General features: G+C 37.9%; 1 protein-coding gene across 1 annotated transcript in view; it reads right to left on the bottom strand.

Moving 5' to 3' along the window:
* Nucleotides 1–5,008: 5,008 nt before the first annotated feature.
* The window catches only part of thsd7ba (thrombospondin, type I, domain containing 7Ba), a 120,454-nt gene continuing 100,051 nt past the window's right edge, over nucleotides 5,009–25,411 (bottom strand). Inside the window, exons 17-26 of the mRNA XM_088008347.1 lie at nucleotides 23,976–24,091; nucleotides 22,558–22,675; nucleotides 20,374–20,519; nucleotides 17,960–18,131; nucleotides 14,012–14,185; nucleotides 9,862–9,957; nucleotides 7,692–7,774; nucleotides 7,143–7,338; nucleotides 6,222–6,309; nucleotides 5,009–5,872 (exon numbers count right to left, since the gene is read on the bottom strand). Coding sequence (XP_087864473.1) covers nucleotides 5,791–5,872; nucleotides 6,222–6,309; nucleotides 7,143–7,338; nucleotides 7,692–7,774; nucleotides 9,862–9,957; nucleotides 14,012–14,185; nucleotides 17,960–18,131; nucleotides 20,374–20,519; nucleotides 22,558–22,675; nucleotides 23,976–24,091 — 1,271 coding nt within the window. The 3' untranslated portion in view covers nucleotides 5,009–5,790. The remainder of the gene's footprint in view (nucleotides 5,873–6,221; nucleotides 6,310–7,142; nucleotides 7,339–7,691; nucleotides 7,775–9,861; nucleotides 9,958–14,011; nucleotides 14,186–17,959; nucleotides 18,132–20,373; nucleotides 20,520–22,557; nucleotides 22,676–23,975; nucleotides 24,092–25,411) is intronic.

Genomic DNA, 25,411 nt, shown 5'->3' with positions numbered 1-25,411 from the left:
AAATATTTTATAAGTGATATGATGGATGGAATTACATAGTCCTGACTTTGCCTGGAGTTTATTGGTGTTCTGGTTAGATGAGAAACAGAAGGATTGGTAGAAAACGATTAGTGCAGGTTAGCCTGAAAGCAGCACCCTGCTGTGGAGATTCCTTTCCTGTGTGGTCAAAAGATAATACAAGGATAGATGGATCAAAGTTCAAAACGTTAGAGGCTGCAGAAGCACTGAGACTGTGGCGTTGTAGTTACAATGAATGTCCCTAAACAAAAGATATAACGCAAAATATGTCAGTCTAAGATTTTTGGAAAAAAAAAAAAGAAAAAAGTTTCCAATCATGTTCTAATTTGCTTTGGCCAGTAATGTGGAATGCAAATGCAAGTAAAAATTGTGTTTATGAAACCTTTTTAAAGGTGCTGTACAATGTTGGATCATAATTCTCCCTACATGCTCCTTTTCTGGGTTTTGTGCCTCTCATGCAGTCCATAAAAAGTTGACTATAAATACATATGCCAAGGCATTCCACAGCTTATTAAGAAGTAAAATGATCTCAGTTTTAAGTGAGATCATTTTAAAGAGTTCAGTAGTTCATCTGATTAAAAGTGGCTGCAAGAAGTAATCCCAGGCAATCAAAATTTCATATGAATACCCTGAAGGGATGCATAATGATGGTCATCCAAAGGTTGTTTATAAATAAACAAAACTAAACCAGTGATCTGCAGTTGATCACCTCTGATTAAGCCTCTGCCTGTGGTGTTTTTATCTTCTATCATTTTGTGTCAGCAGGCTCTTCACACAATGATTATATATAAATTGAAAAACATCTACTGTTTTAGAAGTTCAAATTATTACATGTAGTGTTTTTTGGGAGACTAGAAGGATAATACTTTCACAGTTTCATTTTCTGGGATGCAGATAAACACCTTTTCCATTTCTAGTTAAAAAAACAAAGCAGTAAACATTCATTGTTTGAAATGGCCCCACAAACGGCTAAGTTTTTTTCTCTCTCTCTCCCAGCTGTGAAGAACTTCACCAAACCATATTTTATTAGAGTGTTCCTGCTTCCTTATAGGAACAAATTTAATACATTAAAACGAGAAGCTCAAACTGTCACGTTGCTCATAAATCCTCACTAAAACCTCCAAATGTGTCTTGAAAGATGCGCAAATGAGATGAATTGGACATGACAAGATTGGGCCCCGTCTTCGCCATGGATCAGATGGCCGTGACACAAGCGTTTTAATTCAGCCTTGTCTTAAGCAAAAGTGACAGGATTAAATAAATGAATTAGATGAGACAAAGATTTAAACTCTGCTTCGCTCGCAGCCCGGGATTATCCTGGGACTATCGGACTGGAAATCTGACTGGAGGGCAAAATGAATCTTATCAACTGCTTATCTGTTCTGGGCTTTGCCTTAGAGTCTGTGGTAATTACAATATATCAGATGTATCAGGACTTGAAAGTCAAGGAGCCATGAAAGATCGTTCCTGGTCTGGAGCTTCTGCCTTGTAAATATCCCTCTCAGAGAGGGGATAGTGAGAGAAACGGAGGCCCTTTTTTTGATTTTCACATGATTTCACAATTTATTTGCATTTTGTCCAGTTCTCCATGTACACACAATAGTAACACAAATAGCTTAGGTACTGTAAACAGTAGGCAAAGATGTTTTTTGATCCGTCGGACACACCCAAAGGAGATCTCATAAGCATCTAAGAACAGAAATGCTTCTAGTTAGCTTATGATATGTTGTCTAGAGCATCGGAATAATTAAAATTTGGGTTTTTCCCGTACCCAACTTTTTACAATGTGTGCTTTTTGTTTCCCAAATTTCAGAAACACTGCCCCAGAAGAGACTATTACTAAAATGTTTGGCAACTTATGAAACAGAGTCTTTTTTGCAAGGCCACTTGGAGCGCTCTCTGCCAAAATAGATCAAGCATGCCTACGTACAGAGACAGCTGCCGAAATACAGTTGTTGTGACATGTAACAACCGTATTTGTACAACCAGAAGGATTACAGAGTGGCTGAATAAATACATTCAAGATGAGGTCACATACAAGAACAGGTGCATCTCATTAAATAAGAATATTAGCGAAAAGTTTGATTATTTCAGTTATTCAGTTACAGGCGATGAAACTGGTGGATTACGTAGATTTGATACACACAGGTGGACAAATGTCAAGGAATAATTTGTTTATTTCGATGACACAACTGCTGGAAAATTAAAATTCAAGTTCTCAGAAAATTGAGAACTTACTGAGAAGTGTGTCCATGTGCTTGTCAGGAAAAGCACTTAATGCTAAGCCTGTCCCAATAAACAATTTATCGCAAAATAAATTGATTCCGATGGTTAATATTTTTTGAAGGGCAATTTTCTTTTACATAATCCATTTTTACAATCTGTTTTGGTTGTGTGTGGTTTTTATTTCCTTTTATTTTATTACTTTTTGTTGTTTTTTTATTTTGGATATTTAAATTGTCTTTCAATTACACTGTTAAGTGTTTTTCCCAGAATTAAAATTTATTAGACTTTGAGAGGGCAAACTTGAGTTATTGTGCTTGAAAATAAACTTTATTGTTTAGATCTATAATTTTAGAGACTATTTGTTGTTAAGTAAAATTTGTTACTGTGACAGGCCTAATATTTGGTCAACGCTGTTTTTGTAACGTGAGTTATTAGATTAATGCAGCGCGGCACGAAGAGAATTTTGAATCTCAAATTTGTGAGCAGGCTTTGGTTCTCTGAAGGCTGTGGTTAAATTCCTGCTGCTTGTGCACTTTTTCTTACACTCAGCTTTCCACTTTGACATGACGCTCTGAATTACCAGCTGCAACCTTGTTGTGGAGAGTTTCAACGAGTTGCCAAGAAGACTGTCAAGTCAGCAGTCTTCACAATGACTGTGTAGGTCGTAACATTGCCATGCCGTTATATTTATGCAATTTGTTTTTTATTATTGATGTTATGTAGTACTCTCTATTTTATGAAGAAAAAAATATTTCATTAGCTGAGAGCCATAATCATTAAAATGAGATTAATATTCATATCACTGTGTCTGATGAATCTATAAAACACGAGTTTACATTTTTTAACTAAATTGCAGAAATAAAGTAACTTTTCAGTTATGTTCAAACTTATTGAGATGCACATGTGAATCTCTCTGATTAGTGGAGGCCGAATGAGAAACAGCTTAATACCTGGTGAGCACCAAAATCACCAAAAGCAGGAAATACGGATCCTCCACTGAGTTGAAAAGGGAAGTGAAGGTGAAAAGGGTTTTAAAATCCACTCAGACTTATTAAAAACCATTGATGCTTGAAGATAGTTAACAGATATTTGGTGTTTGTAATCTTTTCTTCAGGCTGTAAACAAAACATTGACTATTTTTTAGTTAATTGAAACAGTGTATGGAATAATGATTAAAAAATAAGAACTATGAGGAATTTTCTTGGAAACAAATAGACACAGATTAGACATGACATTATGACCATTAAGGTAGTAGATGGTCTCCCTTCTGCTGCCAGAACAGCCTTAACCTGTTGACATAATGAAAACAATGAACTTTTCAACGACTCCACTCGGGCTCTGGATGGATCCTCTGGTATTTGGAGTGAATATGTTAGCAGCAGCTCCTTTCGGTCCTGTAAGATGGAAGGTCAGGCCTCCGTGGATTGGACTTATTTGTCCAGCACATACTGAATTAAACTGAGATCTGGGGATTTGGCTGCCAAGTCAGCACCTCAAACCATTCTTGGTTTGTGGCAGGACGCACTATGCTGCTGAAAGATGTCACAGCCGTAAGGCTGCACCAGTGGTGTCTGCAGCACTGGTGGGACACACATCATACAGCAGTACACACTACCCTGGCCATCCACCTGACACAAAGGCCAGGCCACCTTCTTCTGTTGCTCTGGGATCCAGTTCTCCATTGTTGCCGTTTTGCACATTTTTGAGACTTTGTTTCCACTTTCACGGTTTGACAATAGATGATTTAAAGATAGTTTTTTTGAAAGATATTATTGGTCTCTACTGTAAGAAAATGAGCGTAGGAGCCTGAAATAAACAGAGATGTAGCCAAAAACATATTCATACGGCTAGCCAGGCTCAACAACTGATAGGCACCAGAGTCACTTTAGAGCACAACAACCGTATCCTCAAAATAATTCACTGAACACGAATATTTTCCTGAAGAAGAGTTAAAGGAGGTTTTTATTCTCATTGGGTTTTTATCCTGGTAAAAAAAGGGTAAAAAAAAAAAAAAAAAAAAAAAAAATTATATATATATATATATATAGTCTCATGGGAAAAACCAATCACTTGGCAGGGATCACTGGCCAATAAATAATATCTAAATACCCATTAGGATTTTATTAAGAGTCAGAATCTAAATTTGCTCAGAGTTACAATAAACAGAAACGCAGCAATTGAGCTTTATTGACTACCGTAGCTCATCCGTTGTGTTGGACCACAGTAGCCAGTCTTCTGCCTCGTTGGGCCTCAATCAGCTCACCACTGTCCCCTTTCTGGACCTCTTTTGACAGATACTGACGGCTGCAGACTGGGAAAATCCTACACAAGCTGCAGTTCTGTAGATGCTCTGACCGATCTGAATAGCCATTTCAACTTGGCCCTTGTCAAACTCACTCGCTTACACTTGTTTCTGCTTCTAACTGATGGATTTGGAGGAAAACATTTTCACTTCCCACCTAAACCTCTCATTTAGAGGTGACCTCAAACAGAAAGGGTGTGTGTTATTTATTTTACCTGCCTGTGGTCATAATGTCATGCCTGATACCATGAGTAACCCAGCCAACATCTTTGTGATTCTCCTTTATATTTAAGTGATAAGTGCTGTTTTGCTTTGCATCACATTAAAACTGTGCATGAGGTATGATTTCAATCATGCTGGTTTCCAATCTTTTCATTTGCATGATTTTTTTATTTTTATTTTTATTATTTTTGTTCTAAAATGCATCAAAATGGTATCCTATCGAGTAAAAATGACATGAACTTGTTGCTGAATTTTATTTTCTATGGCTGGGAGTCACGTGAGAACGGAGAAATAGCCAAATTACATTTGCCCTTAAACTCGAGGCAGGCTTTGATTTTGGTTTCCACATATACACAACATATTGCATCATCAACAATACACAATCAGACAGCAAAAATAAATAAATTAAAACTTGCATTACGGATAAAACACTAGAAAAGTCATCCAAAAAAAAAAAAATCAGCACTAACGTAGTGCATACACCGTCTTATTTGTTTGAAAATAAGGAATAAAAGAGTTTATCCAAAGAGCTTTACCTTTCACAAAGTTCAGAAACTATTGAGGAAAATTAAAATACCTTTCAGTAGAATGTGTAACTACAGACTGGAGCATCTCCAAAACAAATTAAAAAAAAATAAAACAAAGAAATGTGGTCCCTCTGATTGTTGACACTTCAAAAACCTCCACAGTGGATTCACTTGTGGATTCATTTTGTCTCTAGTGCCTGAAAGTCTTCTTGCTTCATCATTTGCAAATGGTGCTTGGACCGCGTGTTCATGTTGCAGGCAGTTATAGAAAAAAAGGATCTAGAGGTCCATGTCTCAGTCTCGGCTCAACTGGCTTTGGCTCCGCTTGTTTGATCCGGCCAATACTCGGCGCCGTCAGCGGCAGACCAAATCGCTTTACTATCGCAAACATAACACCGGCTCAAGCAGGTCGGGGTATGTGCTTGGCAACAATGCAAACCAGGCCAGAATCCTGCCCAAGGCCAGTCATGTGACCTTGCTGGTATAGCAGCCAGGTCACATATCCACATCGCCGTCATAGGCAAGAGTCAAGGGCTTCTGCGGTGGAGGAGACGCCTTGGAGGTTTTGGATGGCTTGCTAAAAAAACAGCAAGAGACAAGACACAAAAAACTCAGAAAGCATGTAGCTTGGTGCAGCACAAGGCAGTCCAACTTGATTTCAGTCTTTAAAGAGAATTTCATTAACTGATAACAGGAGCTCACAACAGACAAAGTAGTGTGGAGGAGTATAACTCATACTTGACAAGGTTGTGTTGGAGGAAAGGAATTTCTTTTTGCCTCTCCATGTTTATGCTTTTCTCATACCAAGTATGTGTATGTGAGTGTGAGTGTGTGTGTGTGAGAGAGAGGAAAACCTACAAAGAAGCCCCTCCTTTAACAATCGTATATGGCAAAGAACATTTTGCAGACAGTGGAATTGGACGTACCAGATCAGGAATGACAGCGTGACGATGAAAAGTACGACAATGAATCCAACGATGGCTACGGCATAAACCCACAGCTTCACTCTTCCATCTGTGTGACCAAAAGGGAGATTTTAAATAAAGACATTTAAAGACTGTTTAGGCGGTCATGAAACTCTGTGCCCACATACTGACAAGAAGATATTTAATGTGGTCAAATTATCTTGCTAAAGTGTCCAAACCATTTGCACATACTGACAGATTACAACCCCAGCAGGAGTTTGCGTGACACACCATGTTTGTCAAGTGGAAAGAAAATTATGTCTTTACCAGATTTGCACATAACAGAAAACGTCATCCATTTATCTTTGCAAGAAAAAATAAAGGAAAAGCAAAATAAACCACTGAAAGCCATTTAGAAGTTTTCTTCAACTTCTGAATTAGCTATCAGGATTAAAATCCCAGTAAAATACACATAATCCTGTGATTATGTGAGAAAATGTTGAAAAGTTCTTTACTTTAGAAAATATCTCGTCATTTCTAATTTTAGGGTTTAAGATAAAGATAATTCAAATTCCAAAGTACTTTATTAATCCCAAAGGGAAATTAAATAAACATAATCATAATAATAAACAATAATAAAAATAAATTAAATAATAAACATAAAAGAGGATTTTTATTTAAAATTTCTTTTAAAGTACATAGATTCCAACCTAATAACACACCTAAAAACATATTACTGATACTTTTAGTGTCATTCTGTGTGGAAATTCAGTAAATTAAGTGTTTAATTTGTTATTACAGTATCTGGTCCCTATTCATTTTTATGGAAGGTCCAAAGAGGCTCTTGCTTTTCCTTTTGTCCGTTTATTTTACAGGAAGTAGGGTATTTTTAGAAGCAGGAACAATGTGATTGATTGCTGCAGATCATTTGCATTTCAGTACCTGGGCCAACGGGCCTTAAGGTCCACTCGCTGAAGAGGTCGTTGGACTGAGACGGCCGCGGTTTTAATCTTCCAGAGTTAGTTTTCACATCGGCTTTCTTGCTGTTGTCCACTCCAGGGGTTCTGGTGCAGTAGTCCAAGAAGCCATGCGAGGTCATCACTTCGGTGTAGCCCTTCTCACACCCACACACTCCACTCTGCATGGAAAGTGGATCGTTTACTGCCCAGGGAAGACTGCTGCAATTGTTACCCCACGCTTTACAAGACGTGCCGTGCAGTTGCGTGACGATACTCTTAGGGGCAGTATAACATCGAGCTGTGGCCATTAATTCTCATCCCCCACCCTAAACATCCTCACAGGTGTACATCTTAACTGACACAAACAGTTAAATTAATCTGATTAGCTTCTAGTGGCCTGCTTTAGGAAATTAAAAACGCCATCTATCACGATCCATGCAGCCTCCCACCAAGAGGTATGTGAGCAGAAAACAACACAAAAAACTCCAGAGAGACCGACCACAGCTTCCTGATCGAAACGCAGCAATCTTACCGGCGTGCAATGCGAGAAGGGTTTCGTGCACGCAGGGTGGCAGTGTCGAAGGGTAGTGGGCCTTTTCTGTGGGAAACAGCCCCCTGAGAAGACAACACATTCTTATTTCTGTTCCTTTACCCATTGATCAGTAAATTAATGCTCTGTCACAGCTGATTAATGGGTTCAGGTTCCTATCGGGGTCCCTGATCAAATGGTGAACATTTTAATTCCAACGCAGAAAATTGCATGTCAGAATATCAAAGAGTAATGCCATGGGCTTTTGGGTTCTCTGCCAAGGGAGGATTTCTTTTTTATTTTTTCCTTCTGGTTTCATATTTGCCAGAAATACTTCCTTGGAGTGATAAGATCACATTCGCCTACTATTTACAGCAGATCAAGCCTGCCTAAAGCTTTTTTATTCCCACAACAGTCGTAGTTTTGTTCCGTTTCTCCGAGGCTGGTTTACTTCCTATAAATACAAATGCGTGATTATATTTATATGGATTGAAAGCATCCCAGCTCAGTGCAGTTTATTGATTACTTGCGTTAAAAGGGGAGGAAAAGAAAGAAATCAATTGACCCTGGTGTGGGAAAAGGCAGATCAAATAAAGTGTAAAATGTTCTTGGAGCACTGTACTAAAACTACTCTGTGTGAGTGAATCTTCAAGCACTGGCTGTAGAAGTCAGCTTGGCCAAGTCAAAAGCAAGTCAAGTCTCAGTCATGATCAGTTTTCACAACGCTGAAACAGCAAAGCACGATGCAACTTAAACCATGGCTGATGAGTGGAGATAAGAAAAACTGTAGATATTAGCTTCTGCAGTCGGTTTTCACTGTGATTATTAATGCATATTAACAAATGTTTTTTTTTTTTAACTATTAATATTGGCAAGTATAATCATTTTTCAAGTGGTTGTCAAGTAATTGTGGATTTTAGCTATTTTCGGGCGGCTGTGGACCCTAACGCCTTTGAGCAATGGGGGTCCACTGTAATACATGGAACCAGAACCAAACGAGGAGAAGCAGCATTCAGTTTCTATGCACCACAGATTTGGAACAAACTTCCAGAAAACTGTAAAACAGCTGAAACACTGGGTACCTTTAAATCTCAACTTAAAACCCACCTGTTTAGAGTTGCTTATGGCTAAATTAGGGTTAGAGTGTGGGTTTTGATGTCTTCGATGTTTCTAACTTTACTTTTTATCCATTTATTAATCTCTAATCTCTTTTTTTTTGGTGGTTTAGAGTCCTTGTCAAATGGCGTTTTGACTAAAATCTGGATTTTTTTTCAAATTCCAATCTTTTTTTTTTTTTAAAAATCTCTCTTTCTTACTGTTTATTCAATGTCACATGCTGTAAAGCACTTTGGAATGCCTTGCTGCTGAAATGTGCGATACAAATAAAATTTGATTGATTGATTGATGGCTCAGTTTGAAAGACATCCATCAGGACATTATTATTACTCAATTTAATCATTTACTCAAACGAGCCACGCTTCCGGGTCTATTTTCACTAATGATAACTTGAGACAAGAGATTTTCATGAGACTTTCGTCAGAGTTTGAGCCTGAATTGAATCTGAAGCTACTCGGGTCCTCATCTCCGTCTTCATGCTTGTCTGAATTTGTGACTGACAGAAAGCACAGTCCATCTGCTGGCACGGAAAGTTTCAACCTCCTCTGAGTTTTGTTATATATCTGGAAAAGATCTTATCTGTAGAAGCAAAGCCCACTGACGGCTTAATAGTTTTGGAATCTCTAAAGATTATACTTTTGCAATTCAGCACTGTCAGATCTTTGCAGATGTCACATTTCCTATTATCTCCTGATCCAATAAGGCGCTCTTTTCCTGTAAATGTAATTCAAAACCACCTGCTACAGCCACTTCTGGAACAAATGAAAAATAAAAAGTTTTCAGTTCGACAGTTTTCAGAGATGAATGAAAGGAGATTCACTTCATGTCTGAGCTGCACATTTCATTTTAGAGCTATAGACTTATTCTTTAATGCGCCACACATCCATACGATACAAAATGAAATGGGCTCAACTGTGTCAGCGCAGTGGAACATAAGCAGAAATAGCACACGTTCAGCTGCTGGACTCAGGTAGAAATTAGGCAATATCACCGCTTTCCTAGGAGATATTGTATGTAACCCATTTATGAGCAGTGACTGGAGACTGTAAGGTTTCACCTGTGACATTAACACCATCTGAGCGTTGACACCACACTGGCCTCTCGTTGTTTGTCCATCCCCCTGTTTTCCACTGGTAGCTGTGGCACTTTCCTCCTGCAGCAATGGCAGAGAGATGGACGCAATCCTCATTAGCAGCTTATATTGGGTGTCCACACCTGCTCTCAGGCTCCTGTGGATGTTAACCTCCGTTTCCCTCAGGCCTGCGCCTTTATATTATAAAGCTAAGACATATAATGATTACAAAGACAGAACAAAAAGAAAAAAAAAAAAGAATAGAAACCCCTCAACTGAGGCACCATGCGAGACTGTGGCAACTTTGGACAAAATGAGGTAAAATCGGTTGGAAATATATGAAATGGGCCTCTTTTTGCAATCAAAGCTCTTATTTTCCTGAGGGAGAGTCTATAGAAAGGTTGATTTGAAGAGAAAAGCAAAGACAGAGAGAACTGATTTGCAGGACTGAAGAAAGCGCAGCCACACAAAGCTGCAATTCAGGACAAACTTACAAAAAGAACCAAAGTAACACCACAGAAAGTACAGAACTGAAGTTACTGGGTTACTGCGGTGGGTACAATTTTAAAATAAATATATTTGACTTATGTGTAATTTTAGGCTTTATGTGTTAAGATTAAAAAGAAAAAAGGAATGCTATTATGGTTACTGGGTGTATGAAGGTACTCGGGGCTTTTTCTGAGTACCTGAGCAGCTATTGTGCTGCTGCACATCAGAGAGGCTCCTTCACTACTTTTAAAACTCCTCTTAAAGCCTTTTCTTCTTCTTTGGCCTTCAACAATTAGCTAGACATAATTTGGCCTTGCTTATTTTAATTTGTTGCATTGTATTTAATATTTTACTGTTCCTTTGCCTTATTTATACGTGATTATTTTTTTATTTTTTTAAAGTTTTCTTTGTGAAGCACTTTGTTGCTGCTGCCGCTCTTTTAAGGAGCTATAAATACAATTGCTGTGGTATGAAAGCAGCAAAAACTGACAAAATTGATAATGAAATATAAGAAAAAAATATATATATATATATTTTTTTTTAAAAAGGTAAACATTAAAAACAGTTGTGATTAAAAAAATACATTAAGCACAAAGTCAACAGAAATAAATTTAGAGATGAACTGACAAAATGGGTTTCGAGAACAATAGAATCAAGTTTCCTACAGTAGAATATAACACAAATCATTGTGAAAAAATAAAATGTTCCTCTGGCTCCGCCCAGTGGTCCTGCTGCTGCCATTTGCAGAAACACACGGCTCCCAGTCACAAACAACCAATCAGAATCAGGAAGAAAGTCTTTGCACTGTCAATCACACCCTTCTACGCGATGCACACACCCTTCCCCCGCTCAGTGTGTGCCGTCAAGCTCAAGTTTGCCGGTACGCTGCAGCTGTGATGGTGGAAGAACTTGTTCAGAATTTCAGACCACAGTTTTTCTCAGAACTCCCCACTGCAACTTTAACAAAAAGACAAAGTTGTTTATTTGAGCTTTAACCTCTGTTATTTTCTGCATTTTGAAATGTTGGCAGCCTTTTGGACATTTCCCAGTCAAGGTAGTGACGTACATGCTGCAGGGACCTCTGCATTAGCAATGTAGCTGCCTCAACTAGAGTTCAGTTATGATGTGGTATTATGGACAAATACCCCAAATATGTTGGCAAAATAAAATGCTGCAAATTAGTCGTAAATCATGCAGGAATGGGCTTGAAAAATTGCTTTTATGTACAAAGAGTGTACTCCCTGTAGACTCTTCTTCTGCCAATTTATGTAGCATAGTATGTTCTCTTCAGCAGCAAGTCATGTTTAGTAGTGACTGAGGTAAGTGTCATTGTGTCAGTCTGCTTAAGAAAGTAAAATCCTTGTTTATTTATTCGTATGATGTGACCTTTGACCACAAACCAAACAACAAAAATCTGCTTTCTCAGCAGAAAGGCAAGAAAACACAATTGTTTCTTCTTGTATTAGTCGCTAAAGAGATATCTGTATTGATTAAAATTGGTCTCGGCAGATCAAAGCTTTACGAAAAGAGGAGGCCAGAAATCGGACGTGAAATCCAACGCTTCCCTAAATATATTTTCTCTAATCCTACTGGAACCAGCTTGCTGCCATCGGAGCAGTTTGGCTTCAGGAGCAGCTGAAACTAACCTCGTTATTTCTGTCCAAGTCGGTGCAGACGCTCAGCCATCCTGGGCATTACAAGTGCTTACATATAAAGCGAGCCGGGTTCAGAAGTGAAAAAGCCTCTGGGTTAGAGGTGGGATGTCTTCAAGGAACATGAAAATCCAGCAACTTCTATTTAAGCACTTAGATCTGAAGCTACCTGCGCACTATGCGAATATTAAATATCTGGAGTAAAACTTGATTTAAATAGATTTTTTTGGGTTCAGATAAATGTAAAGCAAACTAAAAAAAGTTTTTTTTTTTTTTTTTTAAATCACAATGATGGCTACATCTAAATCATTTATTGGAGCTTTTTAATATTGCTTGCCAAAGCTTTTTTTTTGCATCCACCCTCTCCCATCACTCTTCCATAAGGTTGCTGATTAAATGACTGGGAGTGAGAATACAAGAAGCATCAGCAGGAGCAAGAAAAAGCCCACGTAACTAACATGAACCGATAATGTCCGATTCAAGCTCGCACACGCAGCCATCAGCTTGACCATGTGTAACTCTGCATGGGCTTTGTGATGAGGAACTTCACTCCGGGGCCGGATACGGCCAAGGATTTTATAACTATCTGAATCTCACGCTCAGCTGGCAGTGAAACACAAACTCAAGTGTTCTGCAATAAAACAGAACAGAAGACATCTACGACCACATGCAAAATAAGAAAAAAGAACAAGGATGCTTATTTTGGAAAAAATAATGAGGAGTGAGATGTAAGTGTAACAACGTCTGGTTAATGAATCACTGAGGGACATTAAAGACATTGGATTCTTGATCAAAAGTCTCTGTTTATCTTTCTAAATTCAACACATGTGGGACATAATACCAACTATTTTCCAGACTCGTAACAATGGCGCTCTTGAGTCTCTCCGAACAATGGCCCTGACTTTTAATTCAGCGTTTTCAGCTCAGGTATTGTCGCGTCTTTTCTCTTCACCTTTTTGAGCGTCCTGGAGTGTTGAAAAAGAGCCCAGTTCCTGCAACTTTAAGATCCAGCTCTCCTTCAAGACATTTGTCTCAACTATTTGCTCTTTACCAGAATTATGTAAAGCTTGACCGCACGCCAAAGAAGCAATTTAGCTATTTGATTCAAGACCAGGGACTCATTTCAAATTGAGACGCCTGCTCTTTTAGCATTAAACGCATCAATCAGATTGATGTCTGATGGGGGATAACACTACAATACAACTCCTAAAATTACATTTTACAATACATCTGACAATCTACAAACATTCTTTATTATATAATATTTTAGTTTATTGTTTTATCAGACAGTTTAGAAAACCCCAGAAGACATCTTCGCTCCATACTGCGTCCTACATGTTCTCTCAAGTAGCAAACACGACTCCATCACTGCAGTCTGAAGGCAGCACTGCCCTGATGCAACCCAATAAACATTTCAGGATAGCTTCAAAGATCAAAGGTTGAAATAGTTTATCTTTATTGCAGCCCTCATGTGTGTAGCTGGAGTTTAATGGACATTTAGTGGACAGCAAAATAAATGCTGTTGTATTCATCTAAATTGTCTGAGCAGCAAGAAAAAATGCAAAAGTTCATTGAAAAATGTAGCAAGTTTTCCAGGAAAGGTATACACACAAAGGGTTTTTTGTTTTAACAATTTTCAAATGTTTAAAGGTGATTAAGGCACTAGTGACCTGTAGTCATTAGTAACTAGAAGGGCAAGTCATGCAGTAAACACCCCAAGAGCCGGTGATCAAACTCCAAACAGCCGTATTTGTTTTAAGCCACTTTTAGCAACAGAAACAAATGTTAAATACAAAATTTGTAAAAACAAAAAAATCAGAACCAATGGATATGTTTGTTTCTATTTTATAAAGTTAAATTAAATATACAATAGCATTTAAAGGCATTCATATATAATAACTTTCAATATGCTTTGGTAAAAAGATTTAATTATATTATGAATACGGTTATCAGTGTTTTGGTGGAAATAAGTGTAAGTCAATCTTCCTTCAAACCTGTACAAGGCTGGGTCTCAAAGACCTGATGGGGGCAGCTGCCTTGGTTCTCCATGGCTTGAATGATCACAGCTCTGGATCGCGCCTGGCGACCGGTGGACTCAAAGCTGCGGCCCTCCAGGCACGTCAGCTGGCAGGAGCTCCAGGTGGACCACTGTGTCAAATGGCAATCACCTGAAGAAAAAAATGATAATAATAAAAAAAAAAAACATCAAGTCACAGACTGATCCACAAATAATCTTCTTCTGTCATATTGTCAACAATATGAAGTACTGTAAGATTTAACAAGAATCAAAAATAACATCTGTGAGAGAGTATGTTCTAAATGCAAAAACAGATTAATGGATATGGCCTTCTCAGTCAGACTTTACAGTGAGACGTAAAACCGACGAAGAAAACTGAAACAGGTCTCCCTGGGGAGGAAATTATTTGTCTGACAAAAGCTGGTTGATGTTGTTTTTGTGTTTGTGAGCCAATAAATGATACAGGAGACTTTCTCTCTTGAATGTCAAACACAAATATCCTTTGTGACGCTTGGCAGGGTTTTCCTGCAGCGATAATATCATCCAAAGCCACCGTCTCCCAGCCTGAGAAAGCCTCTGATTCTCTGCCTTGAACATCCATTAGTGACTATCTGTGGACTGAGGCATCTCATTATCTTTCATCTTCATACGCAGACACTCCATCAGCTCTTGTCTTACACAGCTTCATCTGCGGGAACATGCTGCGGCGGGAGCCGCATTAAACAGCTTTAAGCCGCATTTGCACATGACATCTCGCATGTATGTTCCACTGCACTTCTGCTGGACCTTACATTTCACCTGCTGGCACCTTCACACCAACAAACACAAGCATGCACGATGAAGAGACACACACACACACACACACACACACACACACACACACACACACGTCTGCCCTTGGCATCAAACACTTCTGATCTTCAGCCAAGACTCGCCGGATTGAGTGATGGATCAAGCAGAAGATCACAGAGGAGAGAGATGAGCACAGGCAGCCACTTACTCTTCATAGCAAAGCCTTACAAAGGCTTCACAAGGCAACATGACTGAGATCGCAGGTCTGAGAAGCCTTTTCATCAATGATAATCAGTGTCTTGTAAAGATGACAAGTATTAAAATGAACTAAAATCTTTTGCTACCTGTGCAGCAGCCATGCAAAGATGCACAGTAAAGCTTCATTATAAAGGGATAAACGTTGACAGTAAAGCAGACTAGCTGTCGGCTGGCCAGCTGCTGCCTCTCTGAAAATAATTTAATGCTCATTTTTTGGCTTACAGAATAAATAAAAAAAAAACCCTCCACTGACACTAAATGACATCAGCGAACTGGTGAGATGCTGTCTCCTTGTTTCTATGGTGATTATTCTAATGAAAAGGTGCACAGATTCAATTAGAGAGCATGACATGGATCAGGTGTTTTACGCAACAGAATGATCGAGTTACAGCAAAATGTTTGATTAATTTACAGATCAGTTAAGAAGTTAACATCCAGCTTACCACAGTAAAAGGTCAGAAGTATTCCACCTGGATATTTGACCACTCGTGGTAGAAATCATTGAAAATGGTATTTTCTCTACTTTTTAAACAGTTTACAAAGTTTTAATAAGAATGAGCTCAGACGTAAACTCAATATGTCAGCTTATTTTCTGCTTTACCTCTTTCAGAATTAGCTTTAAGTGCATTTTGGGTCAATTTCCTCCTGGAACACCCAGCTGAAACATCTGAGTTTCAGCTGTGTTGATTTGAGGTCAAGCTGAAGAGTTTGTCCTCTCCTGTCATTGTTCCACAGACTTTGAGCAGAAAATTAGCACAATGTTCTGCTAATGTTCATTGCCAGTTCCTGGCTTTGAAACCGGCCCATAGCATGACGCTACCACCAACTTACTTTTATAAGTCCTTGCTCTTGGAAGCCTGACCTTTTGACTAATTTAAAACATTCTTTTGTCATTGTTGTTTAATGAAGAATTATTTGTTTTAACAATGTTTTTGATCTGTCTAAAACCAGTGATACACCCGATGTTGGAGAAGCAGCTATTCTCTGGTTTATAATCAAAGCCTGGATGTGATATAGCTCCAACACAGGAGCTGATTAGTGGAAGGTGGGCGGAAAAACAAAATAAGTCTGCATACACCATCTTCATGTGAGGAGGTGAAGCTGAAAGATGAACCGCCTTCTCAGATAATTGGACACTGCATGCCAACAGCTATACTGAGCCACACAAAGTAGAGTCATAGATACGGAAGCACAAGTGGGCGGTATGGCAAAAATATCATATGATGGTTGTTTTGTAGTCAGATCACTATTTTATCACTAGTAAAAGAAAAACAAGTTAAAAGAGTACAGAGCCAGAAAAACATGCTGCATCTTAGTATAGAAAAAATAAAAAATGTTTTCATCGTGCTGATTTTGTTCGAAGCTATTCTCCCTTGAAAAAGTTTCTAAAACAGAAATACAGTGAAAATAATCTAACAACAAAATAAGGCCAAATATCCTTTTCTTTTTAATGAAATAATAATACAAAGTGCTATAGAGCTTTAATGATAAAACCATCAAACAATTTAAAAAAACATTCAGAGTGTTTCAATTTGTATTTTACCTTAAAGATTTTTATCTGTAATTACATCAATTTGTTTTACACTGAAAAAAACAGTTTAGACATCAGATACATTTCTTAAACTAAGCATTTAATAGAGTTTCTTAATTTTTTTCTAAATACTCCATATAGTGAGTTTTATCCATTACAGTGTATTTCTGACTTTATCAAGAAACCTGAATGTCTTGTGGCCCAACCAGAGTCCTGACTTGAAACTAATTCAGAATCAGTGAACAAAGCTAAAGATTAGGGTGATGGCAAGTAGCCATTCCAGTCTTATAGATTTGTAGCTCCTCACTGATGAAATAATCACCATAATGGCAGCGAATGCAAACCTTTCCTATTATTACTCAGCAATAATAGGAAAGGTTTGATTGCTGTAATGACAAGAATGATTTTTCCGCTGATGAATGAGGGTTTAAATGGTTTTTGACATGACATTTTTCAATAAAATATATATCATTTTCAAATTTGACAACCCTTTTACACAGTTTTATTAACTTTTGAGAAACGCTGATCTTATTTCCTGTGAGAAATAAAATTGTTGGTTGATTGAATTCAATTTAAAATCAAAATCTGCCAGGGGTACGAACAATTTCAGACGTAACTTCCATAAAGAATAAATTCAATCCAATCTACCCCTGCTCCAGACTAGATTGCTTTTGATGTGGCTTTTATTTTTGCAAATGGAAATGTGTTACGTTCACACACTCTCCCCATGCAGCACTCCCATTGGCATTAATTGTGTGTTTGTGATAAGAGGAATGATTACCAGGGACGAGGTGATTGCTTGAGGCGTGTGATTTGTTAATTATGTCAATTAACACAGAATATTCTTTCATGCTTTATTTGCTTGTGGCTTTTATTACACTAATCACTGAAGAAACAACTAATCTCAAATTATCTGTTTAGTTGTTAAGACTACAGCTAACTTCTAGAGCTCTGTTTTTAAGTCAAAATTCTCCCATTCATTTCTATGAGAGAGAAAAATGGCTTATCATGTTTATCAGGGAGAACAGAGCGGATTATGTTCAGTGAAATGGGCCATTTGTAAAATTATGACTTCTATGAATTTTGCAATTACTTGGAGTCTGAAAATGTCAACTAGTCAAAGGAGAGGGCCATATTTTAGAAAACAGGTACAAATGCTTTAGAAAAAAAATATTGAGTTTCCAGTTATTGGAACAAGTGATGCACTAATAAATAATTTCTCCAGTCATGCAGTTACGTGCCATCTGATTTAACTCCCTAAGCTGTTTGGCTGTTCTTCTAAACAAAATGCCAATACATTAAAAGAGCAAATATGGGAATCCAATAAAAGTAAAGCGGCTTTGCCTGGGCAGGGGACGAAGCACGGCTGCTCCATTTCCTGCTGGAGTTGCTGCCTCAGCACATCTCCACACAGCTCTCTGTCTACAGGCTGAGGGGGAGGAGACTCGTGCCAGTTCCCCCAGTGGACAACACACGACAGGTTTCTTCTCCGGACCCCCTCTCCGCATTTTGCACCCTGCACAGATACAAATACAAATACAAAACATAGATATATATGTATGTATGTATATATATATTTTTTTTTCAAAACTAGTCAGTGTTTCTTCGTCACATTTCATTTTTCTTCTGAGTTTCCACGATGTAAATTAACAGGTGTGCATTCTTGACCACATAATGACTCATGAAGACTCATGAAATATTACAATATTGGGCCATGAAAGTGAGATAAAGTCACATTTTTCCATCCAGGTACATATTTACTGAGTGTTTGCATTATTATCTAAGATCAGGTGATTATTTGTAAGATTACTAGAATGAAGCCTTGAGGAACTCCATGTGAGATCTTTGTATGCTTCTGTTTCTAATTGCTAAAAAACACAAAAGTCCTAAGCTACTAAACAGCAATTAAACATATTATAAGTCAGTTCCACATTTTTCCATTAAATCAGTCAGTGTTTATGATCAACTATTAAACAGTGATATAATCATTAACTATAGTGGGGAAAAAAAACAATGGTATGAAAAGTTAGATTTCTGCCGTTTTTAAAATACATTTCAATGATTTAAAAATTTCTACTAACATATAAAGATTTTTTCTTCATGCACATTACTGACCACACCACTAACTTACTTTTAGCAAACATTGCACTACATTTCTAGCTACATAACACATTTGCCGATCCACGTTTTCCATCTGGCACCAGTCAATTTTTTTCCTCTCTGTTTATTGTTGGTGCATTATTGGCTTGCAGTTTGTTTTTCCCATTTGTAAGTCATTATAATGCGAGAAACCATTAGAACACATGCTCACATATTCAAACTAATTAGGAAAAACCTTTGAAAAATAGTGTTCCACATTATTCTTAATGAGAACAAACAATTCAGTTTAATTACATTCCCTCTTCCACCAAAAAAATAACCAGATTTATTTTTTCTAATTAAAACAGATCTCCAAATGTTTTGTGAATGCGTGCAAAAGTCTAGTAAGAAAAACGTCAGAGCAAAACTGGTGCAATATCCTTAAGATATAAATGTAAAGATCATTTGTGATTTTATTTGCTCACATATTTGTTAAAAAGACTTTCAATCTCTAAAACTATAAAGCAGACTGTAAGCTAATTTACAGCTAGAGCGTATTTATAGTCACCAAATTAGAAAACTTGGTAAAGACATCAATTCTCCAAATATTCGAACTACAATCTCCGGCTTAGACTTCTTGTAAGCAGCTTTGTAGCATTGAACCAAATTAATTTGTGCCCACAAAGCAAGCAAAGCCTCGAAGGAGATAGCCAAGCATTTTCAAGTTGCTGTATCCCCAGTTCAGTTTATAATGTATTCAGGTAACAGCAAGAGCCGCAGAGGTCAAGCTGAGGTCTGCAAGTCCGAGAAAACTTTCAAAGAGAACTACCAAGAGATGGCTGGAAAGAAAATTCAAACCCCCTGCTTGACTGACGATGACTTTGCAGACCATAAAGGGAGGACAGAATGAATCACTGTTCCGGGGCATCGAAATGAGTTATAGAAAAAGTCTGATTTTTAAAAAAATGAGCTTTTAAAAAGTACATTTTACACATGTAGATAAAAGATGGTGGAAAAAGAGATTTAAAAAATTATTTTTTTATTAAACACGTTAACAAAATGGTAAACGTCCTATATAAAAAACTTTATTTTTTACTTGTATGTTTTTCTCATTGGAAATGTAGGCATAATTATTTTCTGTTGATTTCCAAATGGCTGAAAATTATTGTCACATTTTCTGAAAATATGACAATAATTTTTGAATCTAGGATCAACAGGACAACGTACAACTTCTTGTCTTCTTGATATAGTTTTATTAAAAATTATCAGATTGTTTACAAATTTCAATATAAAGGCTAAGTAGATTTTGCAGGCAGTCGAATTGTTTTGCTGTAATTAGTTTTCTTAAGTCCCATCAGACAATCTGTTAAGTCTCCAAACATCAGAACTAAAAGCAAGAAAAGGACGGCTTTGAAGTGCCTTAAGGTTTGTAATTGTTTCCAAGAGTGATAACAAGATGTGACACTTGCAAAGGAGAGAGATACAAAGTCACAGCCTCATTAAGTTCCACGGCTTTAGATTTTAAACTTGTTAAATTTGCTAAACTTAAAGATGGATATTTTTAACCCACTTAGCCATTCAGAGTCACAGCTTTTGATTGCGGGTGGAGAGAACAGTGCGCCACTTTCGTGACTAATTTAAGCGAAATGAACATTTTTTAATATCAAAGTAGGTCATACCTCCACAGCGCACGGAGACCAGTCATTCAGCAGCCACATATAGCACGGCCTTATGGAGCACGGCTTAGTTTGGGAGAGCTGGCTGGGGCAGGGACGACCCTCCTCGTGAGCCTCCTGAAGGATCCTCCGTGTGCGGACAGAGTGACCTACATAACGTCAACACCAACGCCACATTTTGAAGAACAGTTACACGGATCCAGAGAACATCTGCAAGCTGCAGCCTACTTTCAAAATTAAATACTTTCTATGGTTACATCTGTGAGACTCCCACAGCGGTGACATTTTAAAGTACTACTGTATGTTGGCATGAATAAAAGAATCTGCTGGAAATATATAAAGTGTAGTATTTATACTGAACTACATCCAAAAACATATGAAGATTTAAAAACGTGCAAAACCTGAATCTTATAAGTGTGAGTGAATCAAATTGTTCAGAAGTAAAAGCCGGCTCCATCTTCTAGTTTTTACAAGAAATGTTTTTTTTTTTATTACATAGAAGAATTAGCACAACTGTCGAACACATGAGTCATTTTGCCACTTTATCCTCAGAACTAGCTGTTTTCTACCAAAGTGCCTCGTTCAAGAGGACCATTAATAATCTGTGAAGGGAATTGTTGGCAACCAGCCATGGAGTAGTGTGTTGTAGAGAAACACATACAGAAAAAAACTTTCATTTATCAGAGAAGTAACATTTCTTCCAGTAATGATCTTTCAGATACTAAATGTGAGCGTTTGTTTCATTTCAAAGGTAGAAGCCGTCACAGCAGCCGTAAAATGTGGCCCAACTGATAGACAGCTGTGGACTCTAAAGTGGTATATTGAAGTTTTTAGTTGAAAATTCAAATTGTGCACGTGGGTTCACATCTGGACTCAGATAGGACCGTTGCGTTTGTAGCTCAAACTGTGCAAGATCATCCTTCCGCTCCAGCTTCAAACAGGTTTTCTTCTGGGACTGCAGGGTTTTTGTCTCTATCCAGCTTCCCAGCAGCTCTGCATGACGCTGCTATCACTTTGTTTCATCAAAAATGTCGCTACTTTCAAGGTCCATTGTTTCTACTTTACAAGGACAGACGTGACTCTTTATCCGTATAATTTACGTACCTTGATTCCAAAGTCTACAGAATCCTAAGAGGCTGAGAGATAAGCACTGCTTCAGTTGGCAATTCAACAGAAAGTATGTGTGTTTTTAGGGGTTTTGTTGTTCTGTAAGCCCCCAGGCACACACACACAGTAAAGAGCAGTTCAGCTCCACCAAAAAAAGAACAGGGAGAAAAAATAAAAGAATCAAACCAAAAACACTGATGTTTCCCCGGTGTACCCACAAAACAAAACAAAACATGATCTTTGCATCGCCTGACACAGATATGACACAAATCCCTCATCAAGGCTGAAAGACGTATTTGTCTATTTGTAAGAAGGAGCTGGGTGAGCGGCAGAGAGCGTCGCAGCGGCCGTGACAGAGCTTCGGGAGGCACAGCGAGAGAGAAAGCCTCCGGTTTAAATCCCCAGCCGAGAGCAGCTGCAAGTGTGAGCTTTAGGAGCAAGGGGTTAAGTTTGAGCTGACAGACAGCCAGTGACAAATTAAAATTAATGAACTTGAGGAGGCAGCGCTGAGTCCCTCTAATTAGCTGGATAACAAGCTTCCTCTTTGGGAGGCTGACTTTGGGAAGCCAGGGAAACAATATATGGATCCAGGTTAAATCATTACTTTTGTATATTGCATGAGGTCAAGACGCCTCTCTCAAAAGCGATTGCCGACAAGCCAGGCTGGTGATTACGGACTTCATCTTTAAGCATGCTACATAATTTATGGCATCCGAACAGGTGAGCTGCATGGGATTTAGCTGTAATTAACCTCGTTAAATATAAACAGAATTCAGAGGTTCGTATGTTAATAAGGGATTTCTGATTTGTATGCTATAATGACAAACTGAGACCAAATCCTAGAAGAAAATACAGTGGATAGTTTTACTGCGTAATAAGGCTGTGGATTGCATCAGCTTGCAAATATTTCAATGCATTTAAATGTATTCATGCACAATTCAGCATCTTGGTGACTGCCTGAGTAGATGAAGTAATTAAGTGCTAAATATGTGGTTCACCGCAGGTCTGCTCAACAGGTTGCATTTATTGCAGATTTTTTTTCTTTAACTAGGTTGAAGTTTGTTTTCTCATAATGCTTACCTTGGGTACCGCAGGTGTGCGAGCAATCCGCCCACGGCGACCAGTCAGAGAGGATGCAGCTGACAGGACAGTCAACAACGCAGCTCTCCAACAGCTGCAACTTGTTGATCAGACCAAACTGTAGGAAACAGGAGCCGAGCTGAGTGGAGGGCCTGCTAGTTATTTCCAGCAACAACAAGAAAAGTAAAAACAAACAGCCAATTTTCACATTTCAAATGAAGCTCCGGCTTACTGTAGGATGGTGGAGATGCAGCAGTTTAATGAATCCAGCTAATTTTAACTGTGCCTTCTGATAAATGCAACTCAGGCCTTTAATATAAGTATGAATATATTTAACATTGAAAAAAAAAATCTTGCGTTCCTCTGATCTGAACTCTAAGAATAATCTGGCATAGATTTATGAATTAAGACTTTTTTTCTTTCAATGATTACTGAGAAAGATATAAACAACTTTCAACTTGCTAAAAAATGATTTTGGATTTTAATTTTAACTCTTTATTGCTAAAAAATAAAGTTATTAGTTGAATGAAAAACACGTATGAATGATTTTGGGTTTATTGGTCCTTGTCCAAATCATTTACTAAAAAATAAAAATCTGGCCTCTGTTCATTCTGTTTGACAGAAAGTCATAGATTTCTAATGAGGAGATCCCACATTCTTTGACATAAAACTAATAAATATTTAAATTATTTTATTTATTTTTAGTGAAAAAGAAATCAAATAAAATTGGATGGAACAAGAGGTACAAAAGGTAATAAAGTTATTTTCTTCACTGAATAAATGCACTCCAACAAGCCTGAAAATAAACATAAAATTATGCAAAAAAAAAAGCAACTTTTTTTTTTATTTTATACATATTTTTTATTAGAACTCCCAACAAATGTGCTGTGTCTGTTAATAGTTGCAAATCCAGAGTGGGATTCTCTGCTTTTTGCTTCATCGCAGTGAGAAAACCATTTGTCTTTCCACAATTAAGACAACAATACCATTAAGCTCTGTTGACCTACTGGCAAACTGCTTCCTGAAACATTGGTTCCAAGATTAGAAGCAACATTTACACCTGAGCATGAAAGACAAGCCTTTCAATAATGTGTAATCTATGGCAGCGGAGCAGCTGTTATGTATTAGCTGCCATCAGCCATCACACTTATTCTAATGCTAAAATATTCTGTTAAACAATTCAATGTAACAAAGTAAAAGATTGTTGCAATTTGATTTGCTTTGCAGTTGTTTGGCTTTAACTAGATATAAATAATAAATTAGAAAAAAATAAGGATTCAAACAAAACCTTTACCTAAGCCCTTGTGTCTGTATCAAAGAGAATAAGCGAATATTTAACATCCACAAAGTGTGGGCTCAGACAGCTTTTACCTGCAGGCGTGTTATTTAAGGCTCTTTATTCTTTATAGGACCATTACCTGTTGGCACATCTGCAACGCCACGGTTTTCCCATCACTCTGCACACAGTCCAGGAGACGTGACCGTGACCCCTGACCACAGATGGCATTTTCACTCAGCTGGCAGGTACTCCAGTCTACACACAAAGCATCAGTACATCTGCATTAGCACTTTTTCTTGTTTTTTTTGTTTTGTTTTTTTTTTTGGCAATGAAGGCTTACAAAAAAATAAAAACGCACACACACCACACGCACGCACGCACGCACGCACGCACGCACGCACGCACGCACGCACACACACACACACACACACACACACACACACACACACACAAAGATGAGTAACTGAAGCAGGTACAAACTTTTTTTAAAATCTTTTATCAATAGATCAGACAACTTTTTAGAAGGAATTACAGAGACAAGACCCAAACACAGTTATTTAGAAAAATAAATATTAGGAAATGGAGAAGTGGAATGTGTGATAAGAAATACTTAAAAAAATGTTTGTGATAGATATCTACTATCAAGCTATATATTTGTTAGAGAAAGAAAAATCATCTTCAGTTGCTGCTGCTGCTAAGTTTGTGTGCTAGCATACAGTAAAAGAAAAATGAAAGGCTACTCTGAAATACGCAGTTTTATCACACAGCATACTGCCAGAGATGTCACAGGTTTTGAGGGAACATGCAGTTGGCATGCCGAGTGCAGGAATGTCCACCGGAGCTGCTGCACGTCAACCGACTGTCCATTTCTCTACCACAAGTTGTCTTCAAAGGTGAGTTTTGGCAGTAGGAATTTTATTTACATCAGTGTATGTAAACTTTTGGATTTGAATAATTGCTCTCAGTATTGTGGCATTGAAACACTTACGGCAATCTTAACTCACCTCAGACATGAAGTGTTTGGCCTGTGCCACTGCAGACGTCAAGACAAAAAGCTTATCTGTCCTTAGTGTGTAAATATTTAGCTTTAGCTGCATGTGCGGCATACATAGGCATATGAGGTAAGCTGATGCTGGAGCATCATTTATCTAAGGCAAAGGATATTTCTATGCCATCAACATGCAAGAGATGGAATTTTACTTCTAAAAAGTGGAATTCGCAACTAACAAAACCCTATTTGCTCCTGTTTGATGCAATTTATAGTCTTAGTCAGCCACTGTGGCTCAAACGGCCATATAACGAAGATGGACTACAGGGCAGCTGCTCATTTGGAATTTAAGAGAGTATCCACAGACATGGCTGTTGAAGCAGGTAACACTTAACCCTTTTAGGAGCCACCAGGGGCTGCAAACCTGAATATTCATCCAGAGATGCACACTCTGATCTATGGAGAAAATAAAGACACAGGAAGCAAGCGTCTTTCTAATATCATCTCCAGACACATGGGACACAAAATTAGATTTGAGAGCGTAAGTAAATGAATATGAGATGAAAACAGATTGCAAGCAGATGTAT

The sequence above is a fragment of the Poecilia mexicana genome, unplaced genomic scaffold (assembly GCF_051168715.1).
Source record: "Poecilia mexicana isolate PSO_F unplaced genomic scaffold, ASM5116871v1 scaffold_2, whole genome shotgun sequence".
Lineage (NCBI taxonomy): Eukaryota > Metazoa > Chordata > Actinopteri > Cyprinodontiformes > Poeciliidae > Poecilia > Poecilia mexicana.
This window is presented reverse-complemented; position numbering and strand designations above follow the sequence as displayed.